General features: G+C 44.5%; 1 protein-coding gene across 20 annotated transcripts in view; it reads left to right on the top strand.

Moving 5' to 3' along the window:
* SCRIB (scribble planar cell polarity protein) overlaps positions 1 to 20,767 on the top strand; it is a 237,931-nt gene that overhangs the window by 178,806 nt on the left and 38,358 nt on the right. For all 20 annotated transcript variants that reach the window (XM_084621786.1, XM_084621778.1, XM_084621790.1 and 17 more), the window contains 3 exons: positions 4,491 to 4,665; positions 6,649 to 6,738; positions 7,175 to 7,363. In XM_084621786.1, coding sequence (XP_084477912.1) covers positions 4,491 to 4,665; positions 6,649 to 6,738; positions 7,175 to 7,363 — 454 coding nt within the window. The remainder of the gene's footprint in view (positions 1 to 4,490; positions 4,666 to 6,648; positions 6,739 to 7,174; positions 7,364 to 20,767) is intronic.

Below are 20,767 nucleotides of genomic sequence, written 5' to 3'. Positions count from 1 at the left end.
TTGTTTGTTTTAAACCTGCTGCCTATTAATTTCATTTGGTGACCCCTAGTTCTTGTGTTATGAGAGGGAATAAATAACACTTCCTTATTTACTTTCTCCACACCAGTCATGATTTTAAAGACATCAATCATATCCCCCCTTAGACATCTTTTCCAAGCTGAAAAGTTCCAGTCTTATTAATCTCTCCTCATACGGAAGCCATTCCATACCCCTAATCATTTTTGTTGCCCCTTTCTGAACCTTTTCCAATTCCAATATATCTTTTTTGAGATTAGGTGACCACATCTGCACAAAGTATACAAGATGGGGGCGTACCATGGATTTATACAAAGGCAATATGATATTTTCTGCCTTACTATCTATCCCTTTCTTGATGATTCCCAACATTCTGTTCACTTCTTTGACTGCCGCTGCACATTGACAGATGTTTTCAGAGAACTCTCCACAATGACTCCAAAAATCTCTTTCTTGAGTGGTAATGGCTAATTTAGATCCCATCGTTTTATATGTACAATTGGGATTATGTTTTCCAATGTGCGTTACGTTGCATTTATCATTGAATTTCATCTGCCATTTTGTTGTCCAGTCACCCAGTTTTGAGAGATCCTTTTGTGGCTCTTTGCAGTCAGCCTGGGACTTAACTATTTTAAGTAGTTTTGTATCATCTGCGAATTTTGCCACTTCACTGTCTATCTCTTTTTCCAGATCATTTATTAATATGTTGAACAGTACTGATCCCAGTACAGATCCCTGAGGGACACCACTATTTACCTCTCTCCATTCTGAAAACTGAGCATTTATTTCTATCCTTTGTTTCCTATCTTTTAACCAGTTACTTATCCATGAAAGGACCTTCCCTCTTATCCCATGACAGCTTACTTTGCTTAAGAGCCTTTGGTGAGGGACCTTGTCAAAGGCTTTCTGAAAATCTAAGTACACTATATCCACTGGATCACCCTTTTCCACATGCTTGTTTACACCGCAAAGAATTCTAGTAGATTAGTGATTCATGATTTCCCTTTACAAAAAACATTTTGACTCTTCCCCAACAAATCTCCCCAGAAAAATCATGGAGCAGGTCCTCAAGGAATCTATTTTGAAGCACTTGGAAGAGAGGAAGGTGATCAGGAAGCGTCAACATGGATTCACGAAGGGCAAGTCATGCCTAACCAACCTGATTGCCTTGTATGATGAGATAACTGGCTCTGTGGATAAGGGGGAAGTGGTGGACATGATATACCTTGATTTTAGCAAAGCTTTTGATACGGTCTCGCATAGTATTCTTGTCAGCAAGTTAAAGAAGTATGGATTGGATGAATGAACCCTATAAGGTTGGCAGAAAGCTGGCTAAATCGTCAGGCTCAACGGGTAGTGATCAATGGCTTGATGTCTAGTTGGCAGCCGGTATCAGTGGAGTGCCCTGTGGGTTGGTCCGGGGGCCAGTTTTGTTCAACATCTTCATTAATGATCTGGTTGATGGGATGGATTGGACCCTCAGCAAGTTTGCAGATGACACTAAGATGGGGGGGAGACAGATATGCTGGAGGGTAGGATAGGGTCCCGAGTGACCTAGACAAACAGGAGGATTGGGCCAAAATAAATCTGATGAGGTTCAACAAGGACAAGTGCAGTCTCCTGCACTTAGGATGGAAGAATCCCATGCACCGCTACAGGCTGGGAACTGACTAGCTAAGTGGCAGTTCTGCAGAAAAGGACCTGGGGATTTCAGTGGATGAGAATCTGGATATGAGTCAACAGTGTGCCCTTGTTGCCAAGAAGGCTAACGGCATATTGGGCTGCATTAGTAGGAGCCTTGCCAGCAGATCGAGGGAAGTGATTATTCCCTTCTATTTGGCACTGGTGAGGCCAGTACATCAAGGGACGTGATTGTTCCCCTCTATTCAACATTGGTGAGACCTCATCTGGAGTACTCGCAAAAAGAAAAGGAGTACTTGTGGCACCTTAGAGACTAACCAATTTATTTGAGCATGAGCTTTCGTGAGCTCATGCTCAAATAAATTGGTTAGTCTCTAAGGTGCCACAAGTACTCCTTTTCTTTTTGCGAATACAGACTAACACGGCTGTTACTCTGAAATCTGGAGTACTGTGTCCAGTTTTGGGTCCCCCATTACAGAAAGGATGTGGACAAATTGGAGAGAGTCCAGCAGAGGGCAACGAAAATGATTAGGGGGTTGGGGCACATGACTTACGAAGAGAGGCTGAGGGAACTGGGGTTATTTAGTCTACAAAAGAGAAGAGTGAGGGGAGATTTGATAGCAGCCTTCAACTACCTGAAGAGGGGTTCCAAAGAGGATGGAACTAGGCTGTTCTCAGCGTGGCAGATGGCAGAACAAGAAGCAATGGTCTCCAGTTGCAGTGTGGGAGGTCTAGGTTGTATATTAGGAAACACTATTTCACTAGGAGAGTAGTGAAGCACTGGAATGGGTTCCTTAGGGAGGTGGTGGAATCTCCATCCTTAGAGGCTTTTAAGGCCCAGCTTGACAAAGCCCTGGCTGGGATGACTGAGTTGGTGTTGGTCCTGCTTTGAGCAGGGGATTGGACTAGATGACCTCCTGAGGTCTCTTCCAACCCTAATATTCTTTGATTTTCATGGATTCATAGAGTCCAAGACCAGAAGGGACCACTGTGATCATCTAGTCTGACCTCCTGAATAAAACAGAGCATAAAACTTACCCAAAATAATAATTTGCAGAGAAACATCCATTTTTTTAAAGGGTCTTATTCATGTGTACCCTCCTGTTTCCAATCCTGTACCTTCACAGGACCTGAATTTAGTTGTGTCTCACTTGATGGGTTCCTCCTTTGAACCCTTGGCAACAACTCTACTGCTGCTATCAATGAAACCAGTGTTTTTGATAGTAGTTACCTCTGCAAGGTGTTTGAGAGAGATACAGGAACTTTCAGCCAACTCTCCTTTTACAGTATTCCACAAAGGCAAGGTCTCTCTCAGGCCACTCCCTAAATGTATGCCTCAAGTCATATCTTCATTCTACTTCAACCAGACTATCTTCCAGTGTTCTTTCTGAAGCCTCATTCTTCCAGGATTGAAGAAAAACTTCATACCTGGGATTTTCGGAGGGCTCTGGCATTTTATCTGGACCACACGAGATCTGGCAAAGGTCCCTCCTTCACCAAGGATAATAGCCCACTTCACTAGGGCTCATTCTACTTCATCAGCCTTTTTGAACAACATTGCAATAGCAGACATTTACAAAGCAGCAACGTAGTGGTTGTGCATACCTTCTCCAGACACTACAGTATTACTCAAGCTTCCCAAGATGTGCGGGCCATGGAAGCAGGCAAAGTGGTTGGACAGGTCTCAAAAATATCCCCTTCTTGTATAAAAAAAAAAAGTATCCCCCTCTTGCATTCCCCTGCCTTCCAACCCCTGCATGCTTAAACCCATCTTAGGTGAAAGGTCTAACTGATCGCCATACCTGGGGTTGGGAAGGAATTTTCCCTTTGGTCAGTTTGGCAGAGACCCTGGGGGTTTTTCGCCTTCCTGCACCACAGGTTACATGTCACTTGCAGGTTTAAACTAGTGTACATGGTGGATTCTCTGTAACTTGAAGTCTTTAAACCATGATTTGAGGCCTTCAGTAACTCAACCAAAGGTTAGGAATCTATTTCAGGAGTGGGTGAGTGAGGTTCTGTGGCCTATGATGTGCAGGAAGTCAGACTAGATGATCACGATGGTCCCTTCTGACCTTAAAGCCTATCAGTCTATAGATCTATGAGAATATAGGCCTCTGAACAGTCTGTGCCCATGGGAGGTGGGTGGAGTTTTGCCCATCCCTTGCCATGACTCTGGCCTTCGTTGGGTGGGCAGGATCATCAGCTAATCTGGCCTCCATCCCCCCAGCAGAGTCCTACCTATTGGCTCCCCATTTCACTGTTCCTGATGTGTGGGGAGTGGGTCTGCTTGTCAGCTCAGCTGGGAGGGGATGATGTTTGCCCGTTAGCTCCTGGGGCTCTATGTCCATGGAGGGATAGGTCTGAATCTAGCTGTTGACTCCTAGAGGTCTGATCCCAGACACGCATATCAGATCCTGTGGGGTCCATCTCAACAGGGGGTCTGCCCATTGGTTCCTAGGCGGTTCCCATCCATGGAGGAGTTACAGAGGGTGAAGCAGTTGGAGGCTTTCTGAGATTATAGCCAGGAAGAAAGGTAGGGAAAAGGTTTTGCTGATTACAAAGAAGTGATTAAGAGGACAGGTTGAAAGGCATCGAGGCTGGTAAAGGAGTAGATGCTAAGAGAGCTCAAGAGAAGTGTGTCTTCAGGGAGGGAATCGATTCAAAGACGGTTACAGAAACTGTAGGATTCTATTGCAGAGAGTGAGCGAGGCCCTTAAAGGGAAAGGACCTACCCAGAGATTGTTCCCATGAACCTCGGTGGCCATGGGAAACACTGCTGGCAGCCAGCTCTGCAGTTCTCTTCCCACTCATATGGGTCTGTCTCATTTTGGCAGCTCGTAAACTGCAGCAGAAACGGGCTCTGCTGTTGGAGGAGGAGGAGGAGGAGGAAGAGGAGGATGTGGGGAAGCAGATGCCCGATATGAGCATGCAGTCCAGTGTCATCATCGAAGGAGTGGAGTACAAGATCAAGAGACTAAATGGAAGGAGCATCCAGTCCCCAGCAACTCGGTAAGACCAGCTGGCAGCTCAGATCCAGCTCTGTGTCCTAGGAGTTGGCCAGCATCACCTTTCCCCAGATGGGGAGGTGTGGGCAGGCCCCACCACCTTTGCTGGGGAATTGGGTATCACAAGGCATACAGTTTGTCTCCAGGTCCTTGTTCTCAAATGAGTGGCTGCCCAGATCCTGCCCTTGGGTACCTGGAGTCATTGATTGTAGTTGTGGTTAGCTTGGGACACGCACCTCTTTGCTGAGCCTGTGCCAAGCCCTGCCCTTTAGGCTCTTGCATTACGCCTGGGTCTGCAGGAGTCTCTTTCCCCAGGCTGCGGTTCTGCGTTGGTGGTGCTTCTTTCATTCCTTTCCCTGCAGATTTGCCTTACAGGTGGAGCATTGGGCTTCAAACGGAATAAAGCTCAGGTTGCTGCCTTTGAACTGTCTCAGAATCTTGTCTGTCTGACTCTTTCCCCATAAGCTGCGGCAGGACCATGCCTCGGGCCAAAGGGCCAATCATCTTTGTCTTGTATGCTTTGGCTTAAAGTCTTCTCATCCTGCCTGACCACGCTCCATACCCTCATGTTTGCTCCAGTTTCTGCTCCCCATCTCCTCATTAGCATTTGTAGCATCCAGTCTCAGTCCAGAAACACCTCGCATTACACCTGCATAGTGAGGGTTCCCCACTGCACTGCCATGCTAAACTGGGCTCCTGGCAAACACTAAATAAGGGCAGCAGCCAAACATGCAGTCTTTGCAGAGGCAGTTTATCCCTCCTCTCCCCACAGCTGGATGCAGCTCAGATAGCGTCACTCTGTGAAGGTGGGGTGCAGGTCACCGCCCTTTGGTGCTCTCCCTTTGGTGGGCTAAAGGGTTGTGGGCCAGTCCATCCTACAGTGAGCTCTGGAGAATGTATCTGTGGCATCCACATCACTGGCTCAGTTGCACCTCAGGCTGATTGCTCAGTTGGTCTCCAGTGAGTTTAATAGAAGGACGGTACTTAGGGTGGGAACAGGCTACAACTTCTCTACCCAATCAACTCCTTCTCTGATCTGGGTGGGAATAGGCAGCTGGTGGCAATATTGTGATAGGAAATAAAATATTTGGTTGCTTATTCAGGGCCAAATTCTGTGCTGACTTATACATAGAGCACACTGGGCCAATGGCATTGCAAAGGGTGTCTACGAGGGCTGCCTGAGGGCAGACTTTGTGCCTTCAGAGAGATCTGACATCAGCAAAGGAAAAGCAAGAAGCGGTCAGTCAACCATCACAGCCTGGAGGCTGGAGGGAGCAGGGTTGGATTTAGGAAAGAGCTGTCAGGTGAGCACAATAATTTACACTTGATACATCAGGCCAGGGTGACAGTCAGACCTCTGGGTGAGGAAGATGAGTTTGGGTGCCTGTCTGGGGTGAGATAGATGCATATATCAGAGAGGATGCAGCTGTGATAATGGAGATGGGACATGATTGGGGCCTGGACCTGCTGAGAGCTCATGATGTCAGAACAGAGAGAAAGGTAGGCTCTTCAAGATTCTGAGGAGAAATCCCCAGCCTGGAGATAGAAGGAAGGGGATGGCTCTCAGATTACAGGGCAGGTGCCGGCAGTCTCAGTGATAACAAAGGTGAGGCAGAATGAAGAGGATGTGTACCTGTCAGCCTGCTCCCAGTCTCTTGAGGTTCTGCCGTAGGACCTGGGAGGCTCTTCCCATGATCTGCAAGTTCTGGTTTCACCAACTGACCTGGTTACCAGGTGACTCATTCCTACTGACCCTGCTCACATGCCCTTGAAGGCTTCCTCCCCCGGGCAGGTGGGGCTGGAGGGATAAGCTCTATGTGCATGATGCCAAGGCTGTCAGGCAGATCAACCAAGAGCCACATCACTGAGTGAGTTGCAGTGTTTGCTTCCTGTGGCTCAGGTCCCTGGGCAGGGGGTCTGTGCTCTGAGCCCTCCCGGGTGCGCATGCCTCCAGCACGCTTGGTTGACATGCCTGTGTTGCTGCCAGGATCTCTGAGGCGGACGAGCACAGCAGCTCCCAGAGAAACTCACTGGAAGAAGGATTCAGGCCCGAGCAGAGACCTAACTCTATGTCTGGGTAAGAGGGGACTCTGGAGGGGGGGGAGTAACACTGCACTGCAACACCCCCTGCCCTTCCCTGCCTGCTGCCCACAGACTGCCACATAGTGGGCCAGACCACTCTGCCTTTCAGCAAGGAATGGGGTAGCAGGCAGGCTTCGGGGAGGTGTGGGATATAGAGCAGAGACCTGTCTTTGGGGAGGGATAGGTGTTGGGGGGCATGGGTCGGGTACAGGGCGTGCGGGGCATGGGTTGGGTACTTAGTGAGAGCCAGAAGCCTGGGGGGTTGGACTAGGGATGCTGTGGGGCCCTTCCTTTGAGGAGATCTTGGGGGGCTCAGGGCTTTGGGCAGGGTACAAGGTAGGACCTCTACTTTGAGGAGGGAGAGCAGGAAGTCTGGGGGCTGGAGGGTGGGCTGGGCCAAGCCCCTTGTTATTCCTGGCTTCTCTTCCCAGACTGATCCCAGTTTACCCAGGAGGGGGCGAGACAGGGGCACCTGTGCGAACGGCCAAAGCTGAGCGACGGCACCAGGAGCGATTGCGGATGCAGAGCCCTGAATTCCTGAGTACCCAGGAGAAGGAGCTGTCTCCAGCTGAGCGCCGGGCCCTGGAGGCAGAGAAACGAGCCATGTGGAGGGCAGCACGGTGAGTCAAGGGGAGCCTGCTATCCCTCTTTCTTTACTAGCAGGGTCTGATGTCGTGTCATTGAATCTGTAGCATCAGAGAGAGGGAATGTTTAGGGGCCAGGGGTAAGGGAGGTTGTAGTGACCAGAACATAGTGCACAGGCCTATCTGCCTATCCAATCCTGTCTACCTCTGACAGGAGCTTGAGGGGTTCGTCTCTTCTTTATACTTTAGCAACACTTGTGTAGGTCTTCATGACAATAAAGTCTCATTGTATTGACTTCAGCTCAGGCACTGACGTTCATGTGACATTGCGCAATTCCCTTCCCTCTCTTTGCACCTGTTTTTTCCACCTGTTCCATAGAATCAGAACAAAGAGACTTGCAGTGAAACTTAAAAGGTGGCAAATGCAAAACTAATAAAAGGAAATGCCTTTCTACACACATAATGGGCAATTAGACTGTGGAACTCACAACCACAAGATGTTATTGAGGCCAGGTTCAAATAGGGATTGAACAGTTACATGGATAACAAACATGTCCAAAGTTATAACAATTAATGCAAACAAACATTTTGGAAACAAGATAAAAACTCCTGCTTCGGGATTTAAAACAGTCTCTATTAGGAGTTAGAATGAGATCTTCATGGGTGTAGATTATTCCACAATTGTTACCACAAGGTTTCTTGCCCATTCCTCTGAAGCACCTGGTGCTGACCACTGCTGGAGACAGGATACTGGTCTAGATGGACTTTGGGTCTGATCCAGTCTGGCAATTCCTATGTTCCTGTGTATGTTGGGGATCTTCCTCCCATGGAGGCTATGAGGATGAATGAGTTAATGTTTGTAAAGTCTTCTAGAGCCTTGGATGGAAGATGCTAGAGCCAGTGCATTGGTTTGAGGCTGGAAAGCTGAGAGTCCCATGTTATTAGAAAGGTCGCATAGTATTATTGTACTTTTTATAGTTATTTAAAACCAAATTGAACCAATGTTCACAGAACCAGGGCTCATCCCTCTTTCCCTGGGGAGACGATGCCTCAGCAACAGGGTTCCCATTCCTTCCTCTGTGAGGGGATGATTCTCCAGCCAGATCCCTCTTCCAGCCAGGACGTTCTTCCATAGCACTTCCTTAATTTCACCACATTTTATGGCATTCTGTATAATCTCTCCCTATAAATCTGGCCCTCTGGCTGCCGGAGCACTGTTGCTCTTCTCTGAAGTTTCTTCACTGTTTAATATGAGGCACCCAGATATAGGCATGACATTTCAGTCAGTGTATTACTATGGGCTATCTCTGCTTTTCATTTCATGCCTCTCTAGAGCAGCCCCAAGTAGCACTGGTCTCATTCTGTTACTGTGTCACATTGTACACTCTGTTGTAAATGGCTCTTTGGTCTCGTAGCTCCCTTCTGGCCATTTCTGCTCCCCCACGCATAGTGTCAGGGGTTTGCACTTGTATGGCACATGACACAGAGCACTGCTGTCATTAAGGGTGGGTTCTGTTTTTCCACTTGAAACAGGGATTTTCCCTCATTGTTTTTCATGGAGAGTACAGTGTATCTTCCCCCAATTTACAGCACATAATCTGAAAAGGAATGGAATTTTCTGAGAATTTTTCAGATAACGGTTGAAGTGTAAATTAGTTAAAAATTAGTCCTTTAAGAAACATTTCTCTCATTTTTGGGGCACCTTCTAGCTAACAAACTGAAAAGATAGTCTTAAATGTACATTTGAAGAAACTAGGTTATTATTCAGGGCTTCGGCGTGGAGCCCGGAGATGGAGCACGAAGCAGCTCCAGAGCAGTGGAGCTGCAGGTTTTTGCCTGGAGCTGGAGCGGAGCCGCAGCACAGCTCCAAAGCCCTGTTATTATTAAGCAAAGTTACTAACAATCTTAACGTCTAAGTTTTGTCCTTAAAGTTCACAATTTGGCCTTATTCAAAATGGCCATCATTTCCCATAACTTTCAGGGCAATGAAGCCAAAGAGTGCCCTTAGGGAAGATGGCTGCCTCTTCACTAAAGTCATGGCGTGTGGCAGTGAACCTTCCATGACTAAGATTGCCTCCATATCCCATTAGAATCATAGAATCATAGAAGATTAGGGCTGGAAGAGACTTCAGGAGGTCATCTAGTCCAATCTCCTGCTCAAAGCAGGACCAATCCCCAACTAAATCATCCCAGCCAGGGCTTTGTCAAGCCTGATCTTAAAAACTTCTAAGGAAGGAGATTCCACCACCTCCCTAGGTAATGCATTCCAGCGCTTCACCACACTCCTAGTGAAAAAGTTTTTCCTAATATCCAAACTAAACCTCCCCCACTGCAACTTGAGACCATTACTCCTCGTTCTGTCATCTGCCACCACTGAGAACATGCGAGCTCCATCCTCTTTGGAACCCCACTTCAGGTAGTTGAAGGCTGCTATCAAATCCCCCCTCATTCTTCTCGTCTGCAGACTAAATAACCCCAGTTCCCTCAGCCTCTCCTCATAAGTCATGTGTCCCAGCCCCCTGATCATTTTGTTGCCCTCCGCTGGACTCTCTGCAATTTGTCCACATCCCTTTTGTAGTGGGGGGACCAAAACTGGAAACAATACTCCACGTGTGGCCTCACCGGTGCCGAATAGAGGGGAATAATCACTTCCCTTGATCTGCTGGCAATGCTCCTACTAATGCAGCCCAATATGCGGTTGGCCTTCTTGGCAACAAGGGCACACTGCTGACTTATATACAGCGTCTCGTCCACTGTAATCCCCAGGTCCTTTTCTGCAGAACTGCTGCTTAGCCAGTCGGTCCCCAACCTGTAGCACTGCATGGGATTCTTCCTTCCTAAGTGCAGAACTCTGCACTTGTTCTTGTTGAACCTCATCAGATTTCTTTTGGCCCAATCCTCCTGTTTGTCCAAGTCACTCTGGACCCTATCCCTACCCTCCAGCATATCTACCTCTCCCCCCAGCTTAGTGTCATCTGCGAACTTGCTGAGGATGCAATTCATCCCATCATCCAGGTCATTAATGAAGATCATAGAATCATAGAATATCAGGGTTGGAAGGGACCCCAGAAGGTCATCTAGTCCAACCCCCTGCTCGAAGCAGGACCAATTCCCATTGTTCAAGATGTTGAACAAAACTGGCCCCAGGACCGACCCTTGCGGCACGCCGCTTGATACCGGCTGCCAACTAGACATGGAGCCATTGATCACTACCCGTTGAGCCCAACGATCCAGCCAGCTTTCTATCCACCTTATAGTCAATTCATCCAATCCATACTCTTTTAACTTGCTGGCAAGAATACTGTGGGAGACCGTATCAAAAGCTTTTCTAAAGTCAAGATATATCACATCCACCACTTTCCCCATATCCACAGAGCCAGTTATCTCATCATACAAGGCAATCAGGTTGGTCAGGCATGACTTGCCCTTGGTGAATCCATATTGACTGTTCCTGATCCCCTTCCTCTCCTCCAAGTGCTTCAAAATGGATTCCTTGAGGACCTGCTCCATGATTTTTCTGGGGACTGAAGTGAGGCTGACCGGTCTGTAGTTCCCCAGGTTCTCTTTCTTCCTTTTTTAAAATATGGGCACTATATTTGCCTTTTTCCAATCGTCTGGGACCTCCCCCACTCACCACATATTTTCAAAGAACATGGCCAATGTCTCTGTAATCACATCAGCCAACTCCCTCAGCACCCTTGGATACACTGGACCCATGGACTTGTGCATGTCCAGTGTTTCTAAATAGTCCTTAACCTGTTATTTCACCACTGAGGGCTCCTCCCACTACTGTGCTGCCCAGTGCAGCACTCTGGGAGCTGACCTTGTCTGTGAAGACCGAGGCAAAAAAAGCATTGAGTACTTCAGCTTTTTCCACATCATCCGTCACTAGGTTGCCTCCCCCATTCAGTAAGGGTCCCACACTTTCCCTGACCTTCTTCTTGTTGCTAACATACCTGTAGAAACCCTTCTTGTTACCTTTCACATCCCTTGCTAGTTACAACTCCAGTCTTGCCTTGGCCTTCCTGATTACACCACTGCATGCTCGAGCAATATTTTTATACCCCTCCCTAGTCATCTATCCAAATTTCCACTTCCTGTAAGCTTCCTTTTTGACTTTAAGCTCACCAAAGATTTCACTGTTAAGCCAAGCTGGTCGTCTGCCATATTTGCTATTCTTTCTGCACATCGGGATGGTTTGTTCCTACACCCTCAGTAAGGCTTCTTTAAAATACAGCCAGCTCTCCTGGACTCCTTGCCCCCTCATATTAGCCTCCCAGGGGATCCTGCCCATCAGTTCCCTAAGGGAGTCTAAGTCTGTTTTTCTGAAGTCCAGGGTCCGTATTTTGCTACTCTCCTTCCTTTTGTCAGGATCCTGCACTCAACCATCTCATGGTCACTGCTGCCTAGATTGCCTCCCGTTTTTACTTCCCCTACCAATTCTTCCCTGTTTGTAAGCAGTAGGTCAAGAGAAGCACAGCCCCTAGTTGGTTCCTCCAGCACTTGTACCAGGAAGTTGTCCCCAACATTCTCCAAAACCTTCCTGGGTTGTCTGTGCATTTCTAATGGGACTGAAACCAGGAGGCCTGCAGTGATGATGGCTGCCCCTACACTCTGGTTGTAAAACTGGGAAGAGCTAGTCTATGCCACGAACCCAGCTCAGAAGACAAAGGATGGTCCATTGGTTTGGGGCTTGAACTCCAGAAACCCACGTTGAATTCCCTACTCCACCACAGACTTCCTGTGTGACCTTGGGCAAATCACTTGGTATATCTATGTCTCTGTTCCCCATGTGTAAAATGGGGACACAGCTCTTCTCTCCCTCACCAGAGTGTCGAGAGAAGAAACACATTAAAAGTTGTGAGCTGTTCAGATCCTATGGCAAAGGGGGCTTTCGACGTTCCATAGTCAAAGGGGGTAGCAGCTGAGGTTCCCCACTATGGAATCTCTTCAACCTCTGTAGCTTTAACAGGATTTCCTTTGCTCGGAGGTGCTGTGGCTAGCCCAGCGGAAGAGGAGTGGCACACGACAGGCTTCCCCCTTCCCAGAGATTTCTGCATCATTGTGCTGGTGTGAGGGGTGGCAGAAACAGATCTGCTCTCCCCCACAGTTCCCCTGCTCTCCCCCCAGCTTGGTGTCTCCTCACCCCCCACTTCAAACATCTGCTTTCTATGCATATCTCAACATACCAGAAGGAGAAACTTGTATGTGGGGCTGTCATCCTTTCCCCCCTTTTGTGCCACCTCCAGTACTTACCATATAGGGGTCACTGGTTGATCGAGATGTTAAAGAAGTACTCAAGGCCAATTAGGCCATTGTGGAGAAACTAAATTAATTCTTTGCATCGGTCTTTACGGCTGAGGACGTGAGGGAGATTCCCAAACCTGAGCCATTCTTTTTAGGTGACAAATCTAAGGAATTGTCCCAGATTGAGGTGTTATTAGAGGAGGTTTTGGATCAAATTGATAAACTAAACAGTAATAAGTCACCATGACCAGATGGGATTCACCCAAGAGTTCTGAAGGAACTTAAATGTGAAATTGCAGGACTACTAACTGTAGTCTGTAACCTATCATTTAAATCAGCTTCTGTACCAAATGACTGGAGGACAGCTAATGTGACGCCAATTTTTAAAAAGGGCTCCAGAGGTGATACCGGCAATTACAGGCCAGTAAACCTGATTCAGTACCGAGCAAACTGGTGAAACTATAGTAAAGAACAAAATTGTCAGACACATAGACGAACATAATTTGTTGGGGAAGAGTTAACATAGTTTTTGTAAAGGGAACTCATGCCTCAACAATCTACTAGAATTCTTTGAGGGGGTCAACAAGCATGTGGACAAGGGGGATCCAGTGGATATAATGTACTTAGATTTTCAGAAAGCCTTTGACAAGATCCCTCATCAAAGGCTGTTAAGCAAAGTAAGCTGTCATGGGATAAGAGGGAAGGTCCTTTCATGGATTGGTAACTGGTTAAAAGATAGGAAACAAAGGGTAGGCATAAATGGTCAGTTTTCAGAACGGAGAGAGGTAAATAGTGGTGTCCCCCAGGGGTCTGTTCTGGGCCCAGTCCTATTCAACATATTCATAAATGATCTGAAAAAAGGGGTTAGCAGTGAGGTGGCAAAATTTGCAGATGGTACAAAACTGCTCAAGACAGTTAAGTCCAAAGCAGACTGCAAAGAGCTACAAAGGGATCTCAGAAAACTGGGTGACTGGGCAACAAAATGGCAGATGAAATTCAACGTAATGTACATTGGAAAACATAATCTCAACTATACATATAAAATGAAGGGGTCTAAATTAGCTGTTACCACTCAAGAAAGAGATTCTGGAATCATTGTAGATATTTCTCTGAAAACATCTGCTCAGTGTGCAGCAGCAGTCAAAAAAGCGAACAGAATGTTGGGAATCTTCAAGAAAGGGATAGATAATAAGACAGAAAATATCATAATGCCTCTGTATAAATCCATGGTATGCCCACATCTTGAATACTGTGTGCAGATGTGGTTGCCCCATCTCAAAAAGGATATATTGGAATTGGAAGTTTTAGAAAAGGGGAACAAAAATGATTAGGGGTATGGAATGGCTTCCGTATGAGGAGAGATTAATAAGACTGGGACTTTTCAGCTTGGAAAAGAGACGGCTAAGGAGGGATATGATTGAGGTCTATGAAATCATAACTGATGTAGAGAAAGTAAATATGAAATATTATTTACTCCTCATAACACAAGAACTAGGGGTCACCAAATGTAATTAATAAGCAGCAGGTTTAAAACAAACAAAAGGAAGTATTTCTTTACACAGCACAAATTCAATCTGTGGAACTCCTTGCCAGAGGATGTTGTGAAGGTCATGACTGTACTGGGTTCAAAAAAGAATAGATGAATTCATGGAGGATAGTTCCATCTATGGCTATTAGCCAGGATGGGCAGGGGTGATGTCCCTAACCTCTGTTTGCCAGAAGCTGGGAATGGGTGACAGGGAATGGATCATTTGATTATTACCTTTTCTGTTCATTCCCTCTGGGGCATCTGGCATTGGTCACTGTTGGAAGACAGGATACTGGGCTAGATGGACCTTTGGTCTGACCCAGTATGGCCATTCTTATATTCTTATTAAATATATATACAAAAGCTCTGTTTTAAAGGGATTAAAGCTGGATAACTGTGAAATCCCCCAACTCAAGCCTTTAAAAGCAAGGCTATGCCACATTATGGAACATTTCTCCTGTACTCTAACACCCACGTTGCATATTTCAAGACTCTGCATTATCACAATGAACATCCTTCTATTCCCCAGTAGAGAGGGGAAACACACTATAGGCAAGCAGCAGACAGCATTGATTTGGTCAGCTTAATGTACCATCTCAACATACACACACCTTATACATCATTGAAAGCTTATGATGGCTACTTAAAGGTGAGGTATGATGTGGAACTGTCAACTTGTGCCATTACCGTAGAAAACGGGGATAAACAATGACATCTTCAACACGTTAAAATGACCACTTTGAAATATTCGGATTTGTTTCTGTTAGTTTAATGACTCTGTATTATTTCAAGAAATACAATTGAATTTCTTTGTGACCTCAAAGTATTGCAGCAACAATCTAAAAGGTAAATTAAAATCTAGTAATAAATTTGTACAGGTATAATTGAAACGTAACAGAGCTGGTGACATTTCTGGTCAACACCATTATCCTCATCTTGTTCATCGTTGTGACCCCTGTCAGGAGTGCGCGGGTTATCACAGTCTTCGCTGCCTCAGCACAAAGTGTGCTGACTACAGGCAGAGTTGCTTGTGCAGCAACCCCTACTGGCACAGGTGCACACAAGATCTTGTAGAAGCTCAGATGCCATTGGGCCTTAGAAGAATACAGGAAGTAGTTCATCATCTACATTTTTTCATCCATGTTGCAATAAAGATCCAACATCTGGCTTACCTATGTGTTAAGACATCCAAATAGTTGTTTGCCAAATGCTCTTTCGACACGCCCTTCAAAACTGTTCTTACATGGTGGGAGTTTGGCCAGTGACTCGTCCTTTTTGCTGGCTAGATGGAGCCACAAACAACTGAGGTCTCTGTGGGTCTCTTTTTGTTTGTTGCTCTGGTCATACAGCACTGCTACCAACTTCCTTGCTGCAGAAATTGCGGCTTGTCGGTCACTCTCTCCTAATTTGGCAAGATCTCTGAAGTGGTAAGCTCCCTTTGTTTTGACAACATTAAACGCAGATTTTTTCCTGCTATCAAATAGGGATGACACAGAGTCACATCTATGTATGTTGTAGAAGTTAGGAGTGAGTGTGTCACAAATTGCATGCACAGGTATAGAGTGACACTTGTCAATTTTGCCGGTAATGTTGCTTGTTTCAATCCACATGTTATCTATGTGTTCCATTTTTGGAAAGTAGTGAACAGTAAGGACCAAATCATCTGTATCAAGTGACCTAATTACTATGGTTTCTTTGGTACCAAGAGATCCAAAAGCTATATTGGCACATACAACATGCAGCAGCATCCTTGTGTCCGCTTCTTCTTGAGTACTGTATAAATCTTGGGCTTCTTGACGTTAGTAAAGCTTTTGATACTGTCTTGCGTGACCTTCTCTTAAACAAACTAGGGAAATGCAACCTAGATGGAGCCACTATAAGGTGAGTGTAAAACTGGTTAGAAAACTGTTCCCAGAGCGTAGTTATCAGTGGTTCACAGTCATGCTGGAAGGGTATAACGAGTGGGGTCCCACAGGGATCAGTTCTGGGTTCGGTTCTTTTCAATATCTTCATCAATGACTTAGATAATGGCATAGAGAATACACTTATAAAGTTTGTGGATGATACCACAAGTGCTTTGGAGGATAGGATTAAAAATTCAAAATGATCTGGACACACTGGAGAAATAGTCTGAAGTAAATAGGATGAAATTTAATAAGGACAAATGCAGAGTACTCCATTTAAGAAGGAACAATCAGTTGCACACATACAAAATGGGAAATGACTGCCTGAGAAGGAGTACTGCAAAAAGGGATCTGGGGGTCATAGTGGACCACAAACGAAATAGGAGTCAACAGTGTAACAAACACTGTTGCAAAAAAAGGGAACATCATTCTGAGATGTATTAGCAGGAGTGTTCTAAGCAAGACATGAGAAGTAATTGTTCTGCTCTACTTCACACTGATTAGTCCTCAACTGGAGTATTGTGTCCAGTTCTGGGCGCCACACTTCAGGAAAGATGTGGACAAATTGGAGAGAGTCCAGAGAAGAGCAACAAAAATGATTAAAGGTCTAGAAAATATGACCTGTGAAGGAAGATTGAAAAAATTGGGTTTGTTTAGTCTGGAAAAGAGAAGACTGAGAGGGGACATGATAACCATTTTTAAGTCTATAAAAGGTTGTTACAAGGAGGACAGGGCTCTGTGGGAAAAAGTTTCTGGACTGATTCCTGTGTGATTGCCCCTCCCTTGCCAGACTCAAATTTGGTCATCTTGGTCATGTCAGCAAATGTTTTGATGCCAGATTTCTTGACTGGGCTGAAGAAGCTACATGCCCCATCAGATTCAAGTGCACCTCTCTCAAATATCTCCATTCGTTCTTCACCAACATCTGGTATTTTCTGTAGAGACTCTTGTACATCTGATGTTACAGTAGATATGTTGATAGGCACCTCTGGATGGGATTCAGGGTCAGGTGGGTTTGTCATAGTGTTGATGACATGGTTGGTAAGGGCTATAACAGGCTCTTCATCCCTCTTCAGTGCAGAGGCAAGGACTTGTTTGTGGACTTTGTCTTCACTACTGCTTGTTAGACCCTTCTTTCTGTCAGAGCTTTTGCATTTTAGGGTATGTCTTTTGAGGTTCCATCTGACAAGGACTGACTTCTTTCTTGTCAGTCCTACAATCCCACTGCTGCCCTTTGAGTCTGCTTGACAGTTTTCTCAGTTACCATGTGGCACATGCTAGGTTGCAATCGAGGCCAGTGAAGGGTTGCATCACCACCTGCCCTCAAAATGCTGTGCTGATATGATTCTCTTGTCTGAACACTCCCAGCCAGCAGACAAGTCTGCACTGAGTGTCTGTGTGTTAAGACGCCCTGACACAACAATTCTGATTCCAGCAGCCTGCTTGTTACACCACTGCCACCCTCTGGCTCCACCGGCCTTGGTTACCCTAGAAAAATAACACCAGCATCTCCCAGTCTTGAATTTTCCCCAAACTGCGTGGTCTGCAAAGTCCAGCCTCTTCCTGGATCATTGAGAGAGACATTAAGATTCATTTGTTCCTTTAAAGATACAATACCTAGCAGCTTGCCACATTGAAGTTAACATTCACTTTACATTAAACACCCCTCTGGATTGGTTTAGATTAGGGCGTCGATTAATTGGAATTAACTCACGCGGTTAATTAAAAAAAAATTAATTGTGATAAAAAATGTATTGCTATTAATTGCAGTTTTAATTGCACTGTTAAACACAAGAATCCAATTGAAAATTATTAAATATTTTTGGATGTTCTACATTTTCGAATATATTGATTTAAATTACAACACAGAATACAGAGTGTACTGTGCTCACTTTATATTATTATTTTTATTACAAATATTTGCACTGTAAAAATGATGAACAAAATAAATGTATTTTTCAGTTCATCTCATACAAGTACTGTAACGCGATCTCTTTATCGTGAAAATTGAACTTACAAATGTACAATTATGTACAAAAAATAACTGCATTCAAAAATAAAACAATGTGAACCTTTACAGCCTATAAGTCCACTCAGTCCTACTTCTTGTTCAGCCAATTGCTAAGTCAGATAAGTTTGTTTACATTTAAAGGAGATAATGCTGCCTGCTTATTATTTACAGTGTCACCTGAAAGTGAGAATAGGCATTTGCATGGCACTTTTGTAGCTAGCATTGCAAGGTATTTATGTGCCAGATATGCTAAACATTCGTATGCCCCTTCATGCTTCAGTCACAATTCCAGAGTTCATGCTTCCATGCTGATGACGCTTGTTAAAAAAACAATGCATTAATTAAATTTGTGACTCAACTCCTTGGGGAAGAACTGTATGTCTCTTGCTCTGTTTTACTCACATTCTGCCATATATTTAATGTTATAGCAATCTCAGATGATGATCCAGCATATGTTGTTCATTTCAAACACCTTCACTGCAGATTTGACAAAACGCAAAGAAGGTATCATTGTGAGATTTCTAAAGATAGCTACAGCACTCAACCCAAGATTTAAGAATCTGACTTGCCTTCCAAAATCTGAGAGGGATGAGGTATGGAGCATGATTTCGGAAATCTTAAAAGAACAACACTGTGATGCAGAAATTACATAACCTGAACCACCAAAAGAGAAAATCAATCTTCTGCTGGTGGTATCCGACTCAGATCATGAAAATGAACATGCGGTGATCCGCACTGCTTCAGATAGTTATAGAGCAGAACCCATCATCAACATGGACGCATGTCCTCTGGAATAGTGGTTGAAGCATGAAGGGACATATGAGTCTTTAGCACATCTGACACATAAATATCTTGCGATGCCAGCTACGAAAGTGCCATGTGAATGCCTGTTCTCACTTTCAGGTGACATTGTAAACAAGAAGCATGCAGCATTATCTCCTGCAAATGTAAACAAACTTATTTGTCTTAGCAATTAGCTGAAAAAGAAGTAGGACTGAGTGGACTTATAGGCTCTAAAGTTTTACATTGGTTTATTTTTGAATGCAGTTATTTTTTGTACATAATTGTACATTTGTAAGTTCAACTTTCATGATAAAGAGATTGCAATACCGTACTTGTATTAGGTGAATTGAAAAATACTATTTCTTTTTTACAGTGCAAATATTTGCAATCAAAAATAAATATAAAGTGAGCACTGTACACTTTGTATTCTGTGTTATCATTGAAATCGATACATTTGAAAATGTAGAAAACATCCACAAATATTTAAATAAATGGTATTCTATTATTCTTTAACAGCACAATTAATTGCTATTAATTTTTTTAATTCTTTGACAGCCCTAGTTTAGATTAAAAGTAAAACAAGTTTATTAACAAAAGGAGAGAGGATTTTAAGTAAGTTCAGTGTAAAGGATAGAGTCAGAAATGGTAACAAGCAAATACAAATGAGAAATGCTTTTTAGAGACTAAAATTTAACAAGACTACAGTCTTGGTTCAGGGTAGGCTTCTCATCACATTGCTTTCCAGCAAGATGGCTGATCAAGCCCACTTGTCAGGATCTCCCAAAAAATCCAAAGTCCTTGGTTTCTTTGTGTTCTTAGGCAAAAGATAACTTGGGATTCTTTGCCCCTTTCTTTTATAGTCCAGTGAACTTTTGAAATGGATTCTTCTGAAGGTTATCCCTCAAAGTAAAGTTCATTCAAGCAGTGAGGAAGGTGACATGCAGTCTGGCGGTGAAGGAAGCTCCATGCTGGTTTCTTCCCCTGCTACTTTTTGGTAAAATGCAAATTGATCAGTTTCCTGTAATCTCCTCCCCTGAATATGATGCTGAGTCCTCCCCTAGTTGGCTTGATGCTCCTGTTTACATTCTAAGTAAATGGAATTCCCACTGTCTCTTAATGTACCCCTGTACCTCTGGATCCCCCTTGTCCATGTGGACAAGGGGGATCCAGTGGACATAGTGTACTTAGATTTCCAGAAAGCCTTTGACAAGGTCCCTCATCAAAGGCTCTTACATAAATTAAGTTGGCATGGGATAAGAGGGAACATCCTTTCATGGACTGAGAACTGGTTAAAAGACAGGGAACAAAGGGTAGGAATAAATGGTAAATTTTCAGAATGGAGAGGGGGTAGTGGTGTTCCCCAAGGGTCAGTCCTAGGACCAATCCTATTCAACTTATTCATAAATGATCTGGAGAAAGGGGTAAAAAGTGAGGTGGTAAATACTATTACAAATAATATTGTAGACAATACTAAACCACTCAAGATAGTTAAGACCAAAGCAGACCGTGAAGAACTTCAAAAAGATCTCACAAAACTAAGTGATTGGGCAACAAAATGGCAAATGAAATTTAATGTGGATAAATGTAAAGTAATGCACATTGGAAAAAATAACCCCAACTATAAATACAATAGGATGGGGACTAATTTAGCTACAACTAATCAGGAAAGAGATCTTGGAGTCATCGTGAATAGTTCTCTGAAGATGTCCACGCAGTGTGCAACAGCAGTCAAAAAAGCAAACGGAATGTTAGGAATCATTAAAAAAGGGATAGAGAATAAGACGGAGAATATCTTATTGCCCTTATATAAATCCATGGTACGCCCACATCTTGAATACTGTGTACAGATGTGGTCCCCTCATCTCAAAAAAGATATACCGGCATTAGAAAAGGTTCAGAGAAGGGAAACTAAAATGATGAGGGGTTTGGAACAGGTCCCATAGGAGGAGAGATTAAAGAGACTAGGA

Source organism: Lepidochelys olivacea (assembly GCF_965140295.1).
Source record: "Lepidochelys olivacea isolate rLepOli2 genome assembly, chromosome: 2".
Classification (NCBI taxonomy): domain Eukaryota; kingdom Metazoa; phylum Chordata; order Testudines; family Cheloniidae; genus Lepidochelys; species Lepidochelys olivacea.
Note: the sequence above shows the minus strand (reverse complement) of the source record. Positions and strands in the feature narration are given on the sequence as shown.